The sequence below is a fragment of the Ascaphus truei genome, chromosome 20 (genome assembly GCF_040206685.1).
Source record: "Ascaphus truei isolate aAscTru1 chromosome 20, aAscTru1.hap1, whole genome shotgun sequence".
NCBI classification, from domain to species: domain Eukaryota; kingdom Metazoa; phylum Chordata; class Amphibia; order Anura; family Ascaphidae; genus Ascaphus; species Ascaphus truei.
Genome location: NC_134502.1, coordinates 27,948,191 through 27,969,489, shown reverse-complemented (window position 1 = coordinate 27,969,489; position 21,299 = coordinate 27,948,191). Strand labels below are relative to the sequence as shown.

The following is a 21,299-nucleotide window of genomic DNA, read 5'->3' as shown; positions in this document are numbered from 1 at the left end:
AGGTGGGTTGTGAGGGGTTAGTAGGTGGTGGGGTTTATGGGTTTAGTAGGTGGTGTGTGAGGGGTTAGTAGGTGGGGTGTGAGGGGTTAGTAGGTGGGGTGTGAGGGGTTAGTAGTTGGGGTGTGAGGGGTTAGTAGGTGGGGTGTGAGAAGTTAGTAGTTGGGGTGTAAGGAGTTAGTAGGTGGGGTGTGAGGGGTTAGTAGGTGGGGTGTGAGGGGTTAGTAGGTGGGTTGTGAGGGGTTAGTAGGTGGGGTTTATGGGTTTAGTAGGTGGTGTGTGAGGGGTTAGTAGGTGGGGTGTAAGGAGTTAGTAGGTGGGGTGTGAGGGGTTAGTAGGTGGGGTGTAAGGAGTTAGTAGATGGCGTGTAAGGGATTAGTAGGTGGGGTGTAAGGAGTTAGTAGGTGGGATGTGAGGGGTTATTAGTTGGGGTGTAAGGGGTTTGTGGGGTTTGAGGGATTAGTAGGTGGAGGTGTGAGGGAATAGTAGGTGAAGTATAAGGGGTTAGTGGGTGGAGTGTGAGGGGTTAGTATTTGGGGTGTAGGGTTAGTAGGTGAGGTGTAAGGGGTTAGTAGGTGAGGTGTGAGGTGTTAGTACGTGGGGTGTGAGGTGTTAGTAGGTGGGGTGTGAAGGGTTAGTAGGTGGGGTGTGAGGGGTTAGTAGGTGGGGTGTGAGGGATTAGTAGGTGGGGTGTGAGGGGTTAGTAGGTGGGGTGTGAGGGGTTGGTAGGTGGAGGTGTGAGGGATTAGTAGGTAGGGTGTGAGGGGTTAGTAGGTGGGGTGTGAGGGGTTAGTAGGTGGGGTGTGAGGGGTTAGTAGGTGGGGTGTGAGGGGTTAGTAGGGGAAGGTATGAGGGGTTAGTAGATGGGGTGTAAGGGGTTAGTAGGTGGGGTGTGAGGGGTTATTAGTTGTGGTGTAAGGGGTTTGTGGGGTTTGAGGGATTAGTAGGTGGAGGTGTGAGGGAATAGTAGGTGAAGTATAAGGGGTTAGTGGGTGGAGTGTGAGGGGTTAGTATTTGGGGTGTAGGGTTAGTAGGTGAGGTGTAAGGGGTTAGTAGGTGAGGTGTGAGGTGTTAGTACGTGGGGTGTGAGGTGTTAGTAGGTGGGGTGTGAAGGGTTAGTAGGTGGGGTGTGAGGGGTTAGTAGGTGGGGTGTGAGGGATTAGTAGGTGGGGTGTGAGGGGTTAGTAGGTGGGGTGTGAGGGGTTGGTAGGTGGAGGTGTGAGGGGTTGGTAGGTGGAGGTGTGAGGGATTAGTAGGTAGGGTGTGAGGGGTTAGTAGGTGGGGTGTAAGGGGTTAGTTAGTAGGTGGGGTGTAAGGGGTTAGTAGGTGGGGTATATGGGTTTAGTAGGTGGGGTGTGAAGGGTTAGTAGTTGGGGTGTGAGGGGTTAGTAGGTGGAGTGTGAGGGGTTAGTAGGTGGGGTGTAAGGAGTTAGTTGGTGGGGTGTGAAGGGTTAGTAGTTGGGGTGTGAGGGGTTAGTAGGTGGAGTGTGAGGGGTTAGTAGGTGGGGTGTGAGGGGTTGGTAGGTGGGGTGTGAGGGGTTAGTAGGTGGGGTGTGAGGGGTTAGTAGGTGGGGTGTAAGGGGTTAGTAGGTGGGGTGTAAGGAGTTAGTAGGTGGGGTGTGAGGGGTTAGTAGGTGGGTTGTGAGGGGTTAGTAGGTGGTGGGGTTTATGGGTTTAGTAGGTGGGGTGTAAGGAGTTAGTAGGTGGGGTGTGGGGTTTGTAGGTGGGGTGTGAGGGGTTAGTAGGTGGGGTGTAAGGAGTTAGTTGGTGGGGTGTGAAGGGTTAGTAGTTGGGGTGTGAGGGGTTAGTAGGTGGAGTGTGAGGGGTTAGTAGGTGGGGTGTGAGGGGTTGGTAGGTGGGGTGTGAGGGGTTAGTAGGTGGGGTGTGAGGGGTTAGTAGGTGGGGTGTAAGGAGTTAGTAGGTGGGGTGTAAGGAGTTAGTAGGTGGGGTGTGAGGGGTTAGTAGGTGGGTTGTGAGGGGTTAGTAGGTGGTGGGGTTTATGGGTTTAGTAGGTGGTGTGTGAGGGGTTAGTAGGTGGGGTGTGAGGGGTTAGTAGGTGGGGTGTGAGGGGTTAGTAGTTGGGGTGTGAGGGGTTAGTAGGTGGGGTGTGAGAAGTTAGTAGTTGGGGTGTAAGGAGTTAGTAGGTGGGGTGTGAGGGGTTAGTAGGTGGGGTGTGAGGGGTTAGTAGGTGGGTTGTGAGGGGTTAGTAGGTGGGGTTTATGGGTTTAGTAGGTGGTGTGTGAGGGGTTAGTAGGTGGGGTGTAAGGAGTTAGTAGGTGGGGTGTGAGGGGTTAGTAGGTGGGGTGTAAGGAGTTAGTAGATGGCGTGTAAGGGATTAGTAGGTGGGGTGTAAGGAGTTAGTAGGTGGGGTGTGAGGGGTTATTAGTTGGGGTGTAAGGGGTTTGTGGGGTTTGAGGGATTAGTAGGTGGAGGTGTGAGGGAATAGTAGGTGAAGTATAAGGGGTTAGTGGGTGGAGTGTGAGGGGTTAGTATTTGGGGTGTAGGGTTAGTAGGTGAGGTGTAAGGGGTTAGTAGGTGAGGTGTAAGGTGTTAGTACGTGGGGTGTGAGGTGTTAGTAGGTGGGGTGTGAAGGGTTAGTAGGTGGGGTGTGAGGGGTTAGTAGGTGGGGTGTGAGGGATTAGTAGGTGGGGTGTGAGGGGTTAGTAGGTGGGGTGTGAGGGGTTGGTAGGTGGAGGTGTGAGGGGTTGGTAGGTGGAGGTGTGAGGGATTAGTAGGTAGGGTGTGAGGGGTTAGTAGGTGGGGTGTAAGGGGTTAGTTAGTAGGTGGGGTGTAAGGGGTTAGTAGGTGGGGTATATGGGTTTAGTAGGTGGGGTGTAAGGAGTTAGTAGGTGGGGTGTGGGGTTTGTAGGTGGGGTGTGAGGGGTTAGTAGGTGGGGTGTAAGGAGTTAGTTGGTGGGGTGTGAAGGGTTAGTAGTTGGGGTGTGAGGGGTTAGTAGGTGGAGTGTGAGGGGTTAGTAGGTGGGGTGTGAGGGGTTGGTAGGTGGGGTGTGAGGGTTTAGTAGGTGGGGTGTGAGGGGTTAGTAGGTGGGGTGTAAGGGGTTAGTAGGTGGGGTGTAAGGAGTTAGTAGGTGGGGTGTGAGGGGTTAGTAGGTGGGTTGTGAGGGGTTAGTAGGTGGTGGGGTTTATGGGTTTAGTAGGTGGTGTGTGAGGGGTTAGTAGTTGGGGTGTGAGGGGTTAGTAGGTGGAGTGTGAGGGGTTAGTAGGTGGGGTGTGAGGGGTTGGTAGGTGGGGTGTGAGGGGTTAGTAGGTGGGGTGTGAGGGGTTAGTAGGTGGGGTGTAAGGGGTTAGTAGGTGGGGTGTAAGGAGTTAGTAGGTGGGGTGTGAGGGGTTAGTAGGTGGGTTGTGAGGGGTTAGTAGGTGGTGGGGTTTATGGGTTTAGTAGGTGGTGTGTGAGGGGTTAGTAGGTGGTGTGTGAGGGGTTAGTAGGTGGGGTGTGAGGGGTTAGTAGTTGGGGTGTGAGGGGTTAGTAGGTGGGGTGTGAGAAGTTAGTAGTTGGGGTGTAAGGAGTTAGTAGGTGGGGTGTGAGGGGTTAGTAGGTGGGGTGTGAGGGGTTAGTAGGTGGGTTGTGAGGGGTTAGTAGGTGGGGTTTATGGGTTTAGTAGGTGGTGTGTGAGGGGTTAGTAGGTGGGGTGTAAGGAGTTAGTAGGTGGGGTGTGAGGGGTTAGTAGGTGGGTTGTAAGGAGTTAGTAGGTGGCGTGTAAGGGGTTAGTAGGTGGCGTGTAAGGGGTTAGTAGGTGGGGTGTGAGGGGTTAGTAGGTGGGTTGTGAGGGGTTAGTAGGTGGGGTATATGGGTTTAGTAGGTGGGGTGTGAGGAGTTAGTAGGTGGGGTGTAAGGAGTTAGTTGGAGGGGTGTGAGGAGTTAGTAGGTGGGGTGTGAGGGGTTAGTAGGTGGGGTGTAAGGAGTTAGTAGGTGGCGTGTAAGGGGTTAGTAGGTGGCGTGTAAGGGGTTAGTAGGTGGGGTGTGAGGGGTTAGTAGGTGGGGTGTAAGGAGTTAGTAGGTGGGGTGTGAGGGGTTAGTAGGTGGGGTGTAAGGAGTTAGTAGGTGGCGTGTAAGGGGTTAGTAGGTGGCGTGTAAGGGGTTAGTAGGTGGGGTGTAAGGAGTTAGTAGGTGGGGTGTGAGGGGTTAGTAGGTGGGGTGTGAGGGGTTAGTAGGTGGGTTGTGAGGGGTTAGTAGGTGGGGTATATGGGTTTAGTAGGTGGGGTGTGAGGAGTTAGTAGGTGGGGTGTAAGGAGTTAGTTGGTGGGGTGTGAGGAGTTAGTAGGTGGGGTGTAAGGAGTTAGTAGATGGCGTGTAAGGGATTAGTAGGTGGGGTGTAAGGAGTTAGTAGGTGGGGTGTGAGGGGTTAGTGGGTGGGGTGTAAGGAGTTAGTAGATGGCGTGTAAGGGGTTAGTAGGTGGCGTGTAAGGGGTTAGTAGGTGGGGTGTACGGAGTTAGTAGGTGGGGTGTGAGGGGTTAGTAGGTGGGGTGTAAGGGGTTATTAGGTGGGGTGTAAGGAGCTAGTAGGTGGGGTGTGAGGGGCTAAGAGGAGCAAACTATTTAATGACAAATGAAAAACTCACGAGAGCACCCCACCAACTTCTTTCCCACATAATCCGGGAAATGAATGTACAGAAAATGTCATCACGTGAACTCATACAGTACACAGTTATTACCGTCATTAGAATAAACACTATGAATACACGAACACTTCATCCTACGTATTGTATTGAATGGATCGGGAGGTCCCCACTGGTTACCAGGAGGTGGGAGTCCACCCTCGGGCACGACAGCTTTTAGATATAGTTACCTAACTTAACGACCCTGTTGATCATCATCGTGTAGTAGTCGTAGGCCCCGGTCTGCTCCACTTTCACCAGTTGGCATTCATACACTGAGGAGGGAAAGGTCAAAGTCTCCTGAATACGTGGAATCTTCCAGCCCCCCACTGAAGCCCCCGAGTTAGAGGGATCCCTCGCTGTACGGATGTGTTTCTCCGTATGGGGTCACAGGCGAGGCCCAAGAGTCGTCTTGCTTTCCCCCGCAGGCTGGCAAAGAGAGAAGACCCAGGAGTCTGTCCCTCACCCATAGGGTGGCAAAGAGAGAAGACACAGGAGTCTGTCCCTCACCCCTAGGGTGGCAAAGAGAGAGGACCCAGGAGTCTGTCACTCACCCGTAGGGTGGCAAAGAGAGAAGACCCAGGAGTCTGTCCCTCACCCATAGGGTGGCAAAGAGAGAAGACACAGGAGTCTGTAGTAACCCGCAGGGTGGCAAAGAGAGAGGACCCAGGAGTCTGTCACTCACCCGTAGGGTGGCAAAGAGAGAGGACCCAGGAGTCTGTCACTCACCCGCAGGGTGGCAAAGAGAGAGGACCCAGGAGTCTGTCCCTCACCCGTAGGGTGGCAAAGAGAGAGGACCCAGGAGTCTGTCCCTCACCCACAGGGTGGCAAAGAGAGAGGACCCAGGAGTCTGTCCCTCACCCGTAGGGTGGCAAAGAGAGAGGACCCAGGAGTCTGTCCCTCACCCGTAGGGTGGCAAAGAGAGAGGACCCAGGAGTCTGTCCCTCACCCGTAGGGTGGCAAAGAGAGAGGACCCAGGAGTCTGTCCCTCACCCGCAGGGTGGCAAAGAGAGAGGACCCAGGAGTCTCTCATCCGCAGGGTGGCAAAGAGAGAGGACCCAGGAGTCTGTCACTCACCCGTAGGGTGGCAAAGAGAGAGGACCCAGGAGTCTGTCACTCACCCGTAGGGTGGCAAATAGAGAGGACCCAGGAGTCTGTCACTCACCCGTAGGGTGGCAAAGAGAGAGGACCCAGGAGTCTCTCACCCGCAGGCTGGCAAAGAGAGAGGACCCAGGAGTCTCTCACCCGCAGGCTGGCAAAGAGAGAGGACCCAGGAGTCTCTCATCCATAGGGTGGCAAAGATAGAGGAATAGGAGTCTGTCCCTCACCCGTAGGGTGGCAAAGAGAGAGGACCCAGGAGTCTCTCATCCGCAGGGTGGCAAAGAGAGAGGAACAGGAGTCTCTCACCCGCAGGGTGGCAAAGAGAGAGGACCCAGGAGTCTGTCCCTCACCCGTAGGGTGGCAAAGAGAGAGGACCCAGGAGTCTGTCCCTCACCCGCAGGGTGGCAAAGAGAGAGGAACAGGAGTCTGTCACTACCAACAGGGTGGCAAAGAGAGAGGACCCAGGAGTCTGTCCCTCACCCGTAGGGTGGCAAAGAGAGAGGACCCAGGAGTCTGTCCCTCACCCGTAGGGTGGCAAAGAGAGAGGACCCAGGAGTCTCTCACCCGCAGGGTGGCAAAGAGAGAGGACCCAGGAGTCTCTCACCCGTAGGGTGGCAAAGAGAGAGGAACAGGAGTCTGTCCCTCACCCATAGGGTGGCAAAGAGAGAGGACCCAGGAGTCTGTCCCTCACCCGCAGGGTGGCAAAGAGAGAGGAACAGGAGTCTGTCACTACCAACAGGGTGGCAAAGAGAGAGGACCCAGGAGTCTGTCCCTCACCCGTAGGGTGGCAAAGAGAGAGGACCCAGGAGTCTGTCCCTCACCCGTAGGGTGGCAAAGAGAGAGGACCCAGGAGTCTCTCACCCGCAGGGTGGCAAAGAGAGAGGACCCAGGAGTCTCTCACCCGTAGGGTGGCAAAGAGAGAGGACCCAGGAGTCTGTCCCTCACCCGCAGGGTGGCAAAGAGAGAGGACCCAGGAGTCTGTCCCTCACCCGCAGGGTGGCAAAGAGAGAGGAACAGGAGTCTGTCACTCACCCGTAGGGTGGCAAAGAGAGAGGACCCAGGAGTCTGTCACTCACCCATAGGGTGGCAAAGAGAGAGGACCCAGGAGTCTGTCCCTCACCCGCAGGGTGGCAAAGAGAGAGGACCCAGGAGTCTGTCCCTCACCCGCAGGGTGGCAAAGAGAGAGGACCCAGGAGTCTGTAGTAACCCGTAGGGTGGCAAAGAGAGAGGACCCAGGAGTCTGTCCCTCACCCGTAGGGTGGCAAAGAGAGAGGACCCAGGAGTCTGTAGTAACCCGTAGGGTGGCAAAGAGAGAGGACCCAGGCGTCTGTCCCTCACCCGTTGGGTGACACAAACAGTGAGGACCCAGGAGTCTGCTCTCCCCTTACGGGGACACCCTGTTACAGATAAGAGCGCTCCTTTACCGTAATCCACGCCGGACTCGCACGCGGCATCCACCCGTTCCAGGAAGTCCACCTCCTCCATGTACCTGTTCCTCAGATTGCAATTTTCTGCGATTAAAGAGGGGACAGAGGTGAATCGTCTGAGCGCGAGGGCCGCGTCTCCGCCCACACTCGGGGAGCCAACCCAGCAGGGGTGATCGACCAACCGCCACGTACCCGCCACGCAGCGACACTCGGTCTCTTTGCAGATCCGCCGCATCTCCCCCTGCTCCTCAGTCGGGTGGTAGAACTTGGTGCACCGGTTTTCTGCGTGGGGGGACGAGAGACGCGTTTCACGGCTGCGGCCTGCGGGACACGCTGCGTAGACCTGTTTGTGTGGGTGTGTATATCTCTGCGTGTCTGCGTTATAGGGGCAAACCCTTCCTAGGACCATGGGGACCTCACTCCGGTGACATGTTGACGGGGTCTCACCTGGGTAATGAAGACCTCTTGTACCCAAATCTGACACCTACAGCTGTAACAAGACTCACTGTCCCCAGTTGGGCGCCGGAAACAGTGTCTCCCGAAATCGAGCAGTGGTGGGTCCATCCTTCCGAATGGGACACCCCTCAAGGTTACTCTCCCGGTGCTGCGACCACCGTGGTCTCATAGCCGCGGACGGTCGAAACACCGAAGACAGTTAGCTTAGCTACATCTGCAGAAGTATTATTCTCAGGTAGACTTGGGAAGGGGTTGATTTTCTCCTACTGCTCTCTTTTGTGTGATGTCACTGTGTGATGTCACTGTGTGATGTCACCATGTGTTCAGCAAGTGCTTGTACAACCAGACCCCCCCCCATATCTTTATTGGCTCTGATAAGGACAAAGGGGGGATAAAGAGAAAGAAAACACTCCACTGATGAGCACGTCTCCCCCCGCCCCCCACCCAGAGACCCCTAAGAAATGGAAGTGGCTTACGCCGTGGGATCGCACCTTTAATGTACATATGCAGCCTTAACTCGCCCCGCCCTTGAAACAAAGGTTGATGCGCGTTGGGAGGACGTGCCCTCGGGCGCAGTTGAATGCAGATTGTTTTGTACAACGTTGACGGGTAGAAAAACCATTGGCTACATCTGCATATATCCGAGTGTGCGTATATCTGCATGTATCCGAGTGTGCGTGTATCTGCATATATCCGAGTGTGCGTATATCTGCATATATCCGAGTGTGTGTATATCTGCATATATCCGAGTGTGCGTATATCTGCATATATCCGAGTGTGCGTAAATCTGCATATATCCGAGTGTGCGTATATCTGCATATATCCGAGTGTGCGTATATCTGCATATATCCGAGTGTGCGTGTATCTGCATATATCCGAGTGTGCGTATATCTGCATATATCCGAGTGTGCGTATATCTGCATATATCCGAGTATGCGTGTATCTGCATATATCCGAGTGTGCGTGTATCTGCATATATCCGAGTGTGCGTATATCTGCATATATCCGAGTTTGCGTACATCTGCATATATCCGAGTGTGTGTATATCTGCATATATCCGAGTTTGCGTACATCTGCATATATCCGAGTGTGCGTATATCTGCATATATCCGAGTGTGCGTGTATCTGCATATATCCGAGTGTGCGTATATCTGCATATATCTGAGTGTGCGTGTATCTGCATATATCCGAGTGTGCGTATATCTGCATATATCCGAGTGTGCGTGTATCTGCATATATCCGAGTGTGCGTATATCTGCATATATCCGAGTTTGCGTATATCTGCATATATCCGAGTGTGCGTATATCTGCATATATCCGAGTGCGCGTATATCTGCATATATCCGAGTGTGCGTGTATCTGCATATATCCGAGTGTGCGTATATCTGCATATATCTGAGTGTGCGTATATCTGCATATATCCGAGTGTGCGTGTATCTGCATATATCCGAGTTTGCGTACATCTGCATATATCCGAGTGTGCGTATATCTGCATATATCTGAGTGTGCGTGTATCTGCATATATCCGAGTTTGCGTACATCTGCATATATCCGAGTGTGCGTATATCTGCATATATCCGAGTGCGCGTGTATCTGCATATATCCGAGTGTGCGTATATCTGCATATATCCGAGTGCGCGTGTATCTGCATATATCCGAGTGTGCGTATATCTGCATATATCCGAGTGTGCATACATCTGCATATATCCGAGTGTGCGTATATCTGCATATATCCGAGTGTGCATACATCTGCATATATCCGAGTTTGCGTACATCTGCATATATCCGAGTGTGCGTACATCTGCATATATCCGAGTGTGCGTATATCTGCATATATCCGAGTGTGCGTATATCTGCATATATCCGAGTGTGCGTATATCTGCATATATCCGAGTATGCATATATCTGCATATATCCGAGTGTGCGTGTATCTGCATATATCCGAGTTTGCGTACATCTGCATATATCCGAGTGTGCGTATATCTGCATATATCCGAGTGCGCGTGTATCTGGATATATCCGAGTGTGCGTATATCTGCATATATCCGAGTGCGCGTGTATCTGCATATATCCGAGTGTGCGTATATCTGCATATATCCGAGTGTGCATACATCTGCATATATCCGAGTGTGCGTATATCTGCATATATCCGAGTGTGCATACATCTGCATATATCCGAGTGTGCGTATATCTGCATATATCCGAGTGTGCGTACATCTGCATATATCCGAGTGTGCGTATATCTGCATATATCCGAGTGTGCGTACATCTGCATATATCCGAGTGTGCGTATATCTGCATATATCCGAGTGTGCGTATATCTGCATATATCCGAGTGTGCGTATATCTGCATATATCCGAGTATGCATATATCTGCATATATCCGAGTGTGCGTGTATCTGCATATATCCGAGTGTGCGTGTATCTGCATATATCCGAGTGTGCGTATATCTGCATATATCCGAGTGTGCGTGTATCTGCATATATCCGAGTGTGCGTATATCTGCATATATCCGAGTGTGCGTATATCTGCATATATCCGAGTGTGCGTATATCTGCATATATCCGAGTGTGCGTATATCTGCATATATCCGAGTGTGCGTATATCTGCATATATCCGAGTGTGCGTGTATCTGCATATATCCGAGTGTGCGTATATCTGCATATATCCGAGTGTGCGTGTATCTGCATATATCCGAGTGTGCGTATATCTGCATATATCCGAGTGTGCGTATATCTGCATATATCCGAGTGTGCGTATATCTGCATATATCCGAGTGTGCGTATATCTGCATATATCCGAGTGTGCGTATATCTGCATATATCCGAGTGTGCGTATATCTGCATATATCCGAGTGTGCGTATATCTGCATATATCCGAGTGTGCGTATATCTGCATATATCCGAGTGTGCGTATATCTGCATATATCCGAGTGTGCGTGTATCTGCATATATCCGAGTGTGTGTATATCTGCATATATCCGAGTGTGCGTATATCTGCATATATCCGAGTGTGCGTGTATCTGCATATATCCGAGTGTGCGTATATCTGCATATATCCGAGTGTGCGTATATCTGCATATATCCGAGTGTGCGTATATCTGCATATATCCGAGTGTGCGTGTATCTGCATATATCCGAGTGTGTGTATATCTGCATATATCCGAGTGTGCGTATATCTGCATATATCCGAGTGTGCGTGTATCTGCATATATCCGAGTGTGCGTATATCTGCATATATCCGAGTGTGCGTATATCTGCATATATCCGAGTGTGCGTATATCTGCATATATCCGAGTGTGTGTATATCTGCATATATCCGAGTGTGCGTATATCTGCATATATCCGAGTGTGCGTGTATCTGCATATATCCGAGTGTGCGTATATCTGCATATATCCGAGTGTGCGTATATCTGCATATATCCGAGTGTGCGTATATCTGCATATATCCGAGTGTGCGTATATCTGCTGGACCCCCCCTGCAACTTGTGTAAGAGAGCAGAGTCTCCGGGCTTCTAACTGCTGAGTGCAATGGCTGGTTTCTTCAAATGTCAGTTATTGGTCATTTAGGCAGTTGGGTAGCTACAATGTACTAGACCAGTGGTGGCCCAACACCAGTGGTGGCCCAACTCCAGTGGTGGCCCAACGCCAGTGGTGGCCCAACGCCAGTGGTGGCCCAACTCCAGTGGGTTGGCAACGCCAGTGGTGGCCCAACGCCGGTGGTGGCCCAACGCCAGTGGTGGCCCAACGCCAGTGGTGGCCCAACGCCAGTGGTGGCCCAACGCCAGTGGTGGCCCAACGCCAGTGGTGGCCAAACTCCAGTGGTTGCCAAACTCCAGTGGTGGCCCAACGCCAGTGGTGGCCCAACGCCAGTGGTGGCCCAACTCTAGTGGTGGCCCAACGCCAGTGGTGGCCCAACGCCAGTGGTGGCCCAACGCCAGTGGTGGCCCAACTCCAGTGGTGGCCCAACGCCAGTGGTGGCCCAACGCCAGTGGTGGCCCAACGCCAGTGGTGGCCCAACGCCAGTGGTGGCGCAACGCCAGTGGTTGCCCAATGCCAGTGGTGGCCCAACTCCAGTGGTGGCCCAACTCCAGTGGTGGCCCAACGCCAGTGGTGGCCCAACGCCAGTGGTGGCCCAACTCCAGTGGTGGCCCAACGCCAGTGGTGGCCCAACGCCAGTGGTGGCCCAACTTCAGTCCTCATGAACCCCTAACAAGTCCGGGATTAAGGCTATCTCTGCTTCAGCATAAGGTGGTTCAGTCCAAATGACTGAGCCACTAAATGAGCCACCTCTGCTAAACCCATGGATCTCCTTCGTACCGGACCTTGTTGGGGTTTCTCGAGAACCAGAGTTGGGATACCACTGCCCTAGTCCCGTGGCTGCTACTACACATCTCATGGGCACTGACCTTGCTGACCCTTGACCCCTTGCAAGTCACACTTACCGGGACACCCTCCTGCTCTCCCCCACACACCACTTAGATTGTAAGCTCTTCGGGGCAGGGATCCCCCTGCAGTTTAATGGCTGAAGCGCTTATTCCCATGATATATTGTGACGTCCCGCGTATCACTGCCGTGTACCTGGGGCGGCGCTATACCCGCGTACACACACACACTGTCCCCCCTGATCTGATTGTAAGGTGTGTACGGGCGGAGATCGGGGCTGGCTGGGGGGGGGGGGAGGGGTCAGCGCAGGTAAGGGGTTACGTCCGGCGGCTCACCCAGGGAATAGTATTCGTAGACGGTCACGGCAGCCGGCTGCAGGACCCCCACCTCGAAGTTCTGGTGGGTCTTAAACTTCAGGCACTCGGTCTCTGTGACGGATACCTGCGGACAGGGGGGCGGGGAGGAGAGGGTTAAAAAGAGTGTCAAAAGGAGAGAGAGAAGGCAGAGAGGGGAGGAATGGGTTAACAGAAAAGGTTAAGAAATGCTCCTCCCTCTTCCCCAGGTAACAGACACACCCTCCTCCCTCTTCCCCAGGTAACAGACACACCCCCTCCCTCTTCCCCAGGTAACAGACACGCCCCCTCCCTCTTCCCCAGGTAACAGACATGCCCCCTCCCTCCTCCCCAGGTAACAGACACGCCTCCCCCTCTTCCCCAGGTAACAGACACGACCCCTCCCTCCTCCCCAGGTAACAGACACGCCCTCTCCCTCTTCCACAGGTAACAGACACGCCCCCTCCCTCCTCCCCAGGTAACAGACACGCCCTCTCCCTCTTCCCCAGGTAACAGACACGCCCTCTCCCTCTTCCCCAGGTAACAGACACAACCTCCTCCATCTTCCCCAGGTAACAGACGCGCCTTCCCCTCTTCCCCAGGTAACAGACACACCCTCTCCCTCTTACCCAGGTAACAGATATGCCCCCTCCCTATTCCCCAGGTAACAGACACGCCCTCTCCCTCTTCCCCAGGTAACAGACACACCCTCCTCCCTCTTCCCCAGGTAACAGACACGCCCTCTTCCCCAGGTAACAGACACGCCCTCTTCCCCAGGTAACAGACACGCCCTCTCCCTCTTCCCCAAGTAACAGACACGCCCTCCTCCCTCTTCCCCAGGTAACAGACACACCCTCTCCCTCTTCCCCAGGTAACAGACATGTCCTCTCCTTCCCCAGGTAACAGATACGCCCTCTCCCTCTTCCCCAGGTAACAGACACGCCGTCCCCTCTTTCCCAGGTAACAGACACGCCCTCTCCCTCTTCCCCAGGTAACAGACACTCCCCTCCCTCTTCCCCAGGTAACAGACATGCCCTCTCCCTCTTCCCCTGTAACAGACACGCCCTCTCCCTCTTCCCCAGGTAACAGACATGCCTCCTCCCTCCTCCCCAGGTAACAGACACACCCTCCTCCCCATGTAACAGACACACCCTCCTCCCTCTTCCCCAGGTAAGAGACACACCCTCCTCCCTCTTCCCCAGGTATCAGACACACCCTCTCCCTCCTCCCCAGGTAACAGACATGTCCTCTCCTTCCCCAGGTAACAGACACGCCCTCTCCCTCTTCCCCAGGTAACAGACATGCCCTCCTCCCTCTTCCCCAGGTAACAGACACACCCTCCTCCCTCTTCCCCAGGGAACAGACACACCCTCCTCCCTCTTCCCCAGGTAACAGACACGCCCTCTTCCCCAGGTAACAGACACGCCCTCTTCCCCAGGTAACAGACACGCCCTCTCCCTCTTCCCCAAGTAACAGACATGCCCTCCTCCCTCTTCCCCAGGTAACAGACACACCCTCTCCCTCTTCCCCAGGTAACAGACACGCCCTCTTCCCCAGGTAACAGACACGCCCTCTCCCTCTTCCCCAAGTAACAGACACGCCCTCCTCCCTCTTCCCCAGGTAACAGACACACCCTCTCCCTCTTCCCCAGGTAACAGACACGCCCTCTTCCCCAGGTAACAGACACGCCCTCTCCCTCTTCCCCAAGTAACAGACACGCCCTCCTCCCTCTTTCACAGGTAACAGACACACCCTCTCCCTCTTCCCCAGGTAACAGACACGCCCTCTCCCTCTTCCCCAGGTAACACACACCCTTTCCCTCTTTCCCAGGTACCAGACACGCCTCCTCCCTCTTCCCCAGGTAACAGACACACCCTCCTCCCTCTTCCCCAGGTAACAGACACGCCCTCTCCCTCTTCCCATGGTACCAGACACGCCCTCTCCCTCCTCCCCAGGTAACACATGCCCTCTCCCTCTTCCCCAGGTAACAGACACACCCTCTCCCTCAGGTAATAGACACACTCTCCTCCCTCTCCCTCAGGTAATAGACACACCCTCTCCCTCAGGTAATAGACACACTCTCCTCCCTCTTCCACAGGTAACAGATACGCCCTCTCCCTCAGGTAATAGACACACTCTCCTCCCTCTCCCTCAGGTAACAGACACACCCTCTCCCTCAGGTAATAGACACACCCTCCTCCCTCTTCCACAGGTAACAGACACGCCCTCCTCCCTCTCTCCAGGTAACAGACACGCCCTCTCCCTCTTCCCCAGGTAACAATGACACCCACCTTGTCCAGGTAAATAATGAGGGAGCCCCGGTCTGAATGCGTTGTATCCATCTCATATTTGGAGATATATTTATCTACCCTGTTTGTTAGCTGGGTGGAAAAGGAAAAAAAAAAGTCAATAACCCTGTCTGACCCCTACCCTTTCCCCAGCCCCAGAAGGTGCTTCTGCCACCCACCCCCTGTGCCAACCCTGGCTGGCACACCGCGGTTGCGACTGACCATATTCAGATCCTCCAAGTCCGGTGCGAACCCGGTGAGCATGGACACGTCCACAATGGTCATCGTGGAATCCGCGGCCCCCAGGAACCTGCAGGGAGAAGAGGACGCCGGAGCCGGTCAGCCGGCGACGCACAGGAGTGACCAAACAGAGACCCTAAATAAGTTAGGGTGAGTAAAATAAAATTTAAAAAAATACCTCCCCCCGTGCAGCGAACATCCAATAAAAATCCCACCCGCGCAGTCACACGTCTCTGCCAGGTCTGCCAACCCCTGCCCTGCCACATTATCTCATTTGCAGGACATTACCCAGAATCCCTGGCTGCAGTGGAAGCACTAAGAGAAACTGGGGAAGGGCAGGGCGGCAGACCTGGCTGAGACGTGCGAACGTGCTCACCCCGTGGGATGTTTGTTTGCAATACAGAGGCACTAAGGCGGGAGGCTATATACAGACATGTCACATACACGGACACACACACGTGTCACATACATGTGCATAACTCTCACCTCATACAGATGTTTATATACATGGATCTCAGGGCTCCCTCTGGCTTCTTTGCTGGAATAGACACAAACGGTGAGAATATAGCACAATGACCTGTATATACGGGCCCGCTGGTATCTCTGCGTGTGTTAGTGCGAGAGGGAGGGTATATATTAATATGACAGGACTGTATACGTCTGACCAGTGCGAACACGTTAAACCAAAGGAGACAGATGTGTGTCACGCATGCACACTGTCTCATACACATACACCCACACACAGTGTCTCATACACACACACTTGACACATTTGACACACACACACACACACACACACACACACACACACACACACACACACACACACACACACACACACACACACACACACACGACACATTTGATAAACACACACACACACACTTGACACATTTGACAAACACACACACACACACACACACACACACACACACACACACACACACACACACACACACACACACACACACACACACACACACACACACAGTCTCACACTCACACAAGTGTCCCACATGTGTCGCACACACACACACGTTGCCTATTAAATGTTGCAAACGTCAGCAGTGTATGGACAGTATATCTACATATTATATTATTATTATTATTATTATTTTATACCGCCCGGAGCGTCCTCAAAGGAGACGGAGAAATCAAAGTTCTTGCAGGGGGCGGCGCGCTCGGTCATCGGCGTGTAATACACAGACATCACCTGGGGACAGCGAGGCATGAAGGGGTCACACGCGGAACAGCAAGGCATGATGGGAAACACGCGGAACAGCAAGGCATGATGGGTAACACAGAACAGCAAGGTTTGGGAAACACGCGGAACAGCAAGGCATGATGGGAAACACGCAGAACAGCAAGGCATGATGGGAAACACAGAACAGCAAGGCATGATGGGAAACACGCAGAGCAGCAAGGCATGATGGGAAACACAGAACAGCAAGGCATGATGGGAAACACGCAGAACAGCAAGGCATGATGGGAAACACGCAGAACAGCAAGGCATGATGGGTAACACAGAACAGCAAGGCATGATGGGAAACACGCGGAACAGCAAGGCATGATGGGAAACACAGAACAGCAAGGCATGATGGGTAACACAGAACAGCAAGGCATGATGGGAAACACGCAGAACAGCAAGGCATGATGGGAAACACGCAGAACAGCAAGGCATGATGGGAAACACAGAACAGCAAGGCATGATGGGTAACACAGAACAGCAAGGCATGATGGGTAACACAGAACAGCAAGGCATGATGGGAAACACGCGGAACAGCAAGGCATGATGGGAAACACGCAGAACAGCAAGGCATGATGGGAAACACGCAGAACAGAAAGGCATGATGGGAAACACGCAGAACAGCAAGGCATGATGGGTAACACAGAACAGCAAGGCATGATGGGAAACACGCAGAACAGCAAGGCATGATGGGAAACACGCAGAACAGCAAGGCATGATGGGTAGCATGCAGAACAGCAAGGCATGATGGGAAACACGCAGAACAGCAAGGCATGATGGGAAACACGCAGAACAGCAAGGCATGATGGGAAACACGCAGAACAGCAAGGCATGATGGGTATTTGCAAGGGTATGCCGAATCTGGCGGGGGCTCCCTGGCCGGGTTACGCGATGCTCTGCGGGTCCCTGGCCGGGTTACGCGATGCTCTGCGGCTCTCTGGCAGGGTTACGCGATGCTCTGCGGCTCCCTGGCCGGGTTACGCGATGCTCTGCGGGTCCCTGGGCGGGTTACGCGATGCTCTGCGGGTCCCTGGGCGGGTTACGCGATGCTCTGCGGCTCCCTGTCCGGGTTACGCGATGCTCTGCGGCTCCCTGGCAGGGTTACGCGATGCTCTGCGGGTCCCTGGCAGGGTTACGCGATGCTCTGCGGCTCCCTGGCCGGGTTACGCGATGCTCTGCAGGTCCCTGGCCGGGTTACGCGATGCTCTGCGGGTCCCTGGCCGGGTTACGCGATGCTCTGCGGCTCCCTGGCCGGGTTACACGATGCTCTGCAGGTCCCTGGCCGGGTTACGCGATGCTCTGCGGATCCCTGGCCGGGTTACGCGACGCTCTGCGGCTCCCTGGCCGGGTTACGCGATGCTCTGCGGGTCCCTGGCCGGATTACACGATGCTCTGCGGCTCCCTGGCCGGGTTACGCGATGCTCTGCGGGTTCCTGGCCGGGTTACGCGATGCTCTGCGGCTCCCTGGCCGGGTTACGCGATGCTCTGCGGCTCCCTGGCCGGGGTACGCGATGCTCTGCGGCTCCCTGGCCGGGGTACGCGATGCTCTGCGGCTCCCTGGCCCGGTTACGCGATGCTCTGCGGCTCCCTGGCCGGGTTACGCGATGCTCTGCGGGTCCCTGGCCGGGTTACGCGATGCTCTGCGGGTCCCTGGCCGGGTTACGCGATGCTCTGCGGCTCCCTGGCCGGGTTACGCGATGCTCTGCGGGTCCCTGTCCGGGTTACGCGACGCTCTGCGGGTCCCTGGCCGGGTTACGCGATGCTCTGCGGGTTCCTGGCCGGGTTACGCGATGCTCTGCGGCTCCCTGGGCGGGTTACGCGATGCTCTGCGGATCCCTGGCCGGGTTACGCGATGCTCTGCGGGTTCCTGGCCGGGTTACGCGATGCTCTGCGGCTCCCTGTCCGGGTTACGCGATGCTCTGCGGCTCCCTGGCCGGGTTACGCGATGCTCTGCGGCTCCCTGGCCGGGTTACGCGATGCTCTGCGGGTCCCTGGCCGGGTTACGCGATGCTCTGCGGGTCCCTGGCCGGGTTACGCGATGCTCTGCGGGTCCCTGGCCGGGTTACGCGATGCTCTGCGAGTCCCTGGCCGGGTTACGCGATGCTCTGCAGGTCCCTGGCCGGGTTACGCGATGCTCTGCGGCTCCCTGGCCGGGTTACGCGATGCTCTGCAGGTCCCTGGCCGGGTTACGCGATGCTCTGCGGTGGGTTACGCGATGCTCTGCAGGTTCCTGGCCGGGTTACGCGATGCTCTGCGGGTCCCTGGCCGGGTTACGCGATGCTCTGCGGCTCCCTGGCCGGGTTACGCGATGCTCTGCGGGTCCCTGGCCGGGTTACGCGATGCTCTGCGGGTCCCTGGCCGGGTTACGCGATGCTCTGCGGATCCCTGGCCGGGTTACGCGATGCTCTGCGGGTCCCTGGCCGGGTTACGCGATGCTCTGCGGCTCCCTGGCCGGGTTACGCGATGCTCTGCGGCTCCCTGGCCGGGTTACGCGATGCTCTGCGGCTCCCTGGCCGGGTTACGCGATGCTCTGCGGGTTCCTGGCCGGGTTACGCGATGCTCTGCGGCTCCCTGGCCGGGTTACGCGATGCTCTGCGGCTCCCTGGCCGGGTTACGCGATGCTCTGCGGGTCCCTGGCCGGGTTACGCGATGCTCTGCGGGTCGCTGGCCGGGTTACGCGATGCTCTGCGGCTCCCTGGCCGGGTTACGCGATGCTCTGCGGCTCCCTGGCCGGGTTACGCGATGCTCTGCGGCTCCCTGGCCGGGTTACGCGATGCTCTGCGGCTCCCTGGCAGGGTTACGCGATGCTCTGCGGTGGGTTACGCGATGCTCTGCAGGTTCCTGGCCGGGTTACACGATGCTCTGCGGGTCCCTGGCCGGGTTACGCGACGCTCTGCGGCTCCCTGGCCGGGTTACGCGACGCTCTGCGGGTCCCTGGCCGGGTTACGCGATGCTCTGCGGCTCCCTGGCCGGGTTACGCGATGCTCTGCGGATCCCTGGCCGGGTTACGCGATGCTCTGCGGGTCCCTGGCCGGGTTACGCGATGCTCTGCGGGTCCCTGGCCGGGTTACGCGATGCTCTGCGGGTCCCTGGCCGGGTTACGCGATGCTCTGCGGCTCCCTGGCCGGGTTACGCGATGCTCTGCGGCTCCCTGGCCGGGTTACGCGATGCTCTGCGGCTCCCTGGCCGGGTTACGCGATGCTCTGCGGCTCCCTGGCCGGGTTACGCGATGCTCTGCGGGTCCCTGGCCGGGTTACGCGATGCTCTGCGGCTCCCTGGCCGGGTTACGCGATGCTCTGCGGCTCCCTGGCCGGGTTACGCGATGCTCTGCGAGTCCCTGGCCGGGTTACGCGATGCTCTGCGGGTCCCTGGCCGGGTTACGCGATGCTCTGCGGCTCCCTGGGCGGGTTACGCGATGCTCTGCGGGTCCCTGGCCGGGTTACGCGATGCTCTGCGGGTCCCTGGCCGGGTTACGCGATGCTCTGCGGCTCCCTGGCCGGGTTACGCGATGCTCTGCGGCTCCCTGGCCGGGTTACGCGATGCTCTGCGGGTCCCTGGCCGGGTTACGCGATGCTCTGCGGCTCCCTGGCCGGGTTACGCGATGCTCTGCGGCTCCCTGGCCGGGTTACGCGATGCTCTGCGGCTCCCTGGCCGGGTTACGCGATGCTCTGCGGTTCCCTGGCCGGGTTACGCGATGCTCTGCGGCTCCCTGGCAGGGTTACGCGATGCTCTGCGGGTCCGTGGCCGGGTTAAGCGATGCTCTGCGGCTCCCTGGCCGGGTTACGCGATGCTCTGCGGCTCCCTGGCCGGGTTACGCGATGCTCTGCGGCTCCCTGGCCGGGTTACGCGATGCTCTGCGGCTCCCTGGCAGGGTTACGTGATGCTCTGCGGCTCCCTGGCCGGGTTACGCGATGCTCTGCGGCTCCCTGGCCGGGTTACGCGATGCTCTGCGGGTCCCTGGCCGGGTTACGCGACGCTCTGCGGCTCCCTGGCCGGGTTACGCGATGCTCTGCGGCTCCCTGGCCGGGTTACGCGATGCTCTGCGGGTCCCTGGCCGGGTTACGCGATGCTCTGCGGGTCCCTGGCCGGGTTACGCGATGCTCTGCGGGTCCCTGGCCGGGTTACGCGATGCTCTGCGGCTCCCTGGCAGGGTTACGCGATGCTCTGCAGGTTCCTGGCCGGGTTACGCGATGCTCTGCGGCTCCCTGGCCGGGTTACGCGATGCTCTGCGAGTCCCTGGCCGGGTTACACGATGCTCTGCGGGTCCCTGGCCGGGTTACGCGATGCTCTGCGGGTTCCTGGCCGGGTTACGCGATGCTCTGCGGGTTCCTGGCCGGGTTACACGATGCTCTGCGGGTCCCTGGCCGGGTTACGCGATGCTCTGCGGGTCCCTGGCAGGGTTACGCGATGCTCTGCGGGTCCCTGGCCGGGTTACGCGATGCTCTGCGGGTCCCTGGCCGGGTTACGCGATGCTCTGCGGCTCCCTGGCCGGATTACACGATGCTCTGCAGGTCCCTGGCAGGGTTACGCGATGCTCTGCGGCTCCCTGGCCGGGTTACGCGATGCTCTGCGGGTCCCTGGCCGGGTTACACGATGCTCTGCAGGTTCCTGGCCGGGTTACGCGATGCTCTGCGGATCCCTGGCCGGGTTACGCGATGCTCTGCGGGTCCCTGTCCGGGTTACGCGATGCTCTGCGGCTCCCTGGCCGGATTACACGATGCTCTGCAGGTCCCTGGGCGGGTTACGTGATGCTCTGCAGGTTCCTGGCCGGGTTACGCGATGCTCTGCGGGTCCCTGGCCGGGTTACGCGATGCTCTGCGGGTCCCTGGCCGGGTTACGCGATGCTCTGCGGGTCCCTGGCCGGGTTACGCGATGCTCTGCGGATCCCTGGCCGGGGTACGCGATGCTCTGCGGCTCCCTGGCCGGGTTACGCGATGCTCTGCGGCTCCCTGGCCGGGTTACGCGATGCTCTGCGGGTCCCTGGCCGGGTGACGCGATGCTCTGCGGCTCCCTGGCCGGGTTACGCGATGCTCTGCGGGTCCCTGGGCGGGTTACGCGATGCTCTGCGGCTCCCTGGCCGGGTTACGCGATGCTCTGCGAGTCCCTGGCCGGGTTACGCGATGCTCTGCGGCTCCCTGGCCGGGTTACACGATGCTCTGCAGGTCCCTGGCCGGGTTACGCGATGCTCTGCGGTTCCCTGGCAGGGTTA

The 21,299-nt window shown here is 56.7% G+C and overlaps 1 protein-coding gene across 1 annotated transcript in view; it reads right to left on the bottom strand.

Moving 5' to 3' along the window:
• Nucleotides 1-21,299, bottom strand: part of LOC142471056 (complement C3-like) — a 107,701-nt gene that overhangs the window by 6,614 nt on the left and 79,788 nt on the right. Inside the window, exons 31-38 of the mRNA XM_075577855.1 lie at nt 15,967-16,057; nt 15,331-15,382; nt 14,827-14,914; nt 14,608-14,697; nt 12,320-12,425; nt 7,335-7,424; nt 7,140-7,226; nt 4,806-4,889 (exon numbers count right to left, since the gene is read on the bottom strand). Of these exons, the coding sequence (XP_075433970.1) occupies nt 4,806-4,889; nt 7,140-7,226; nt 7,335-7,424; nt 12,320-12,425; nt 14,608-14,697; nt 14,827-14,914; nt 15,331-15,382; nt 15,967-16,057 (688 nt within the window). The remainder of the gene's footprint in view (nt 1-4,805; nt 4,890-7,139; nt 7,227-7,334; nt 7,425-12,319; nt 12,426-14,607; nt 14,698-14,826; nt 14,915-15,330; nt 15,383-15,966; nt 16,058-21,299) is intronic.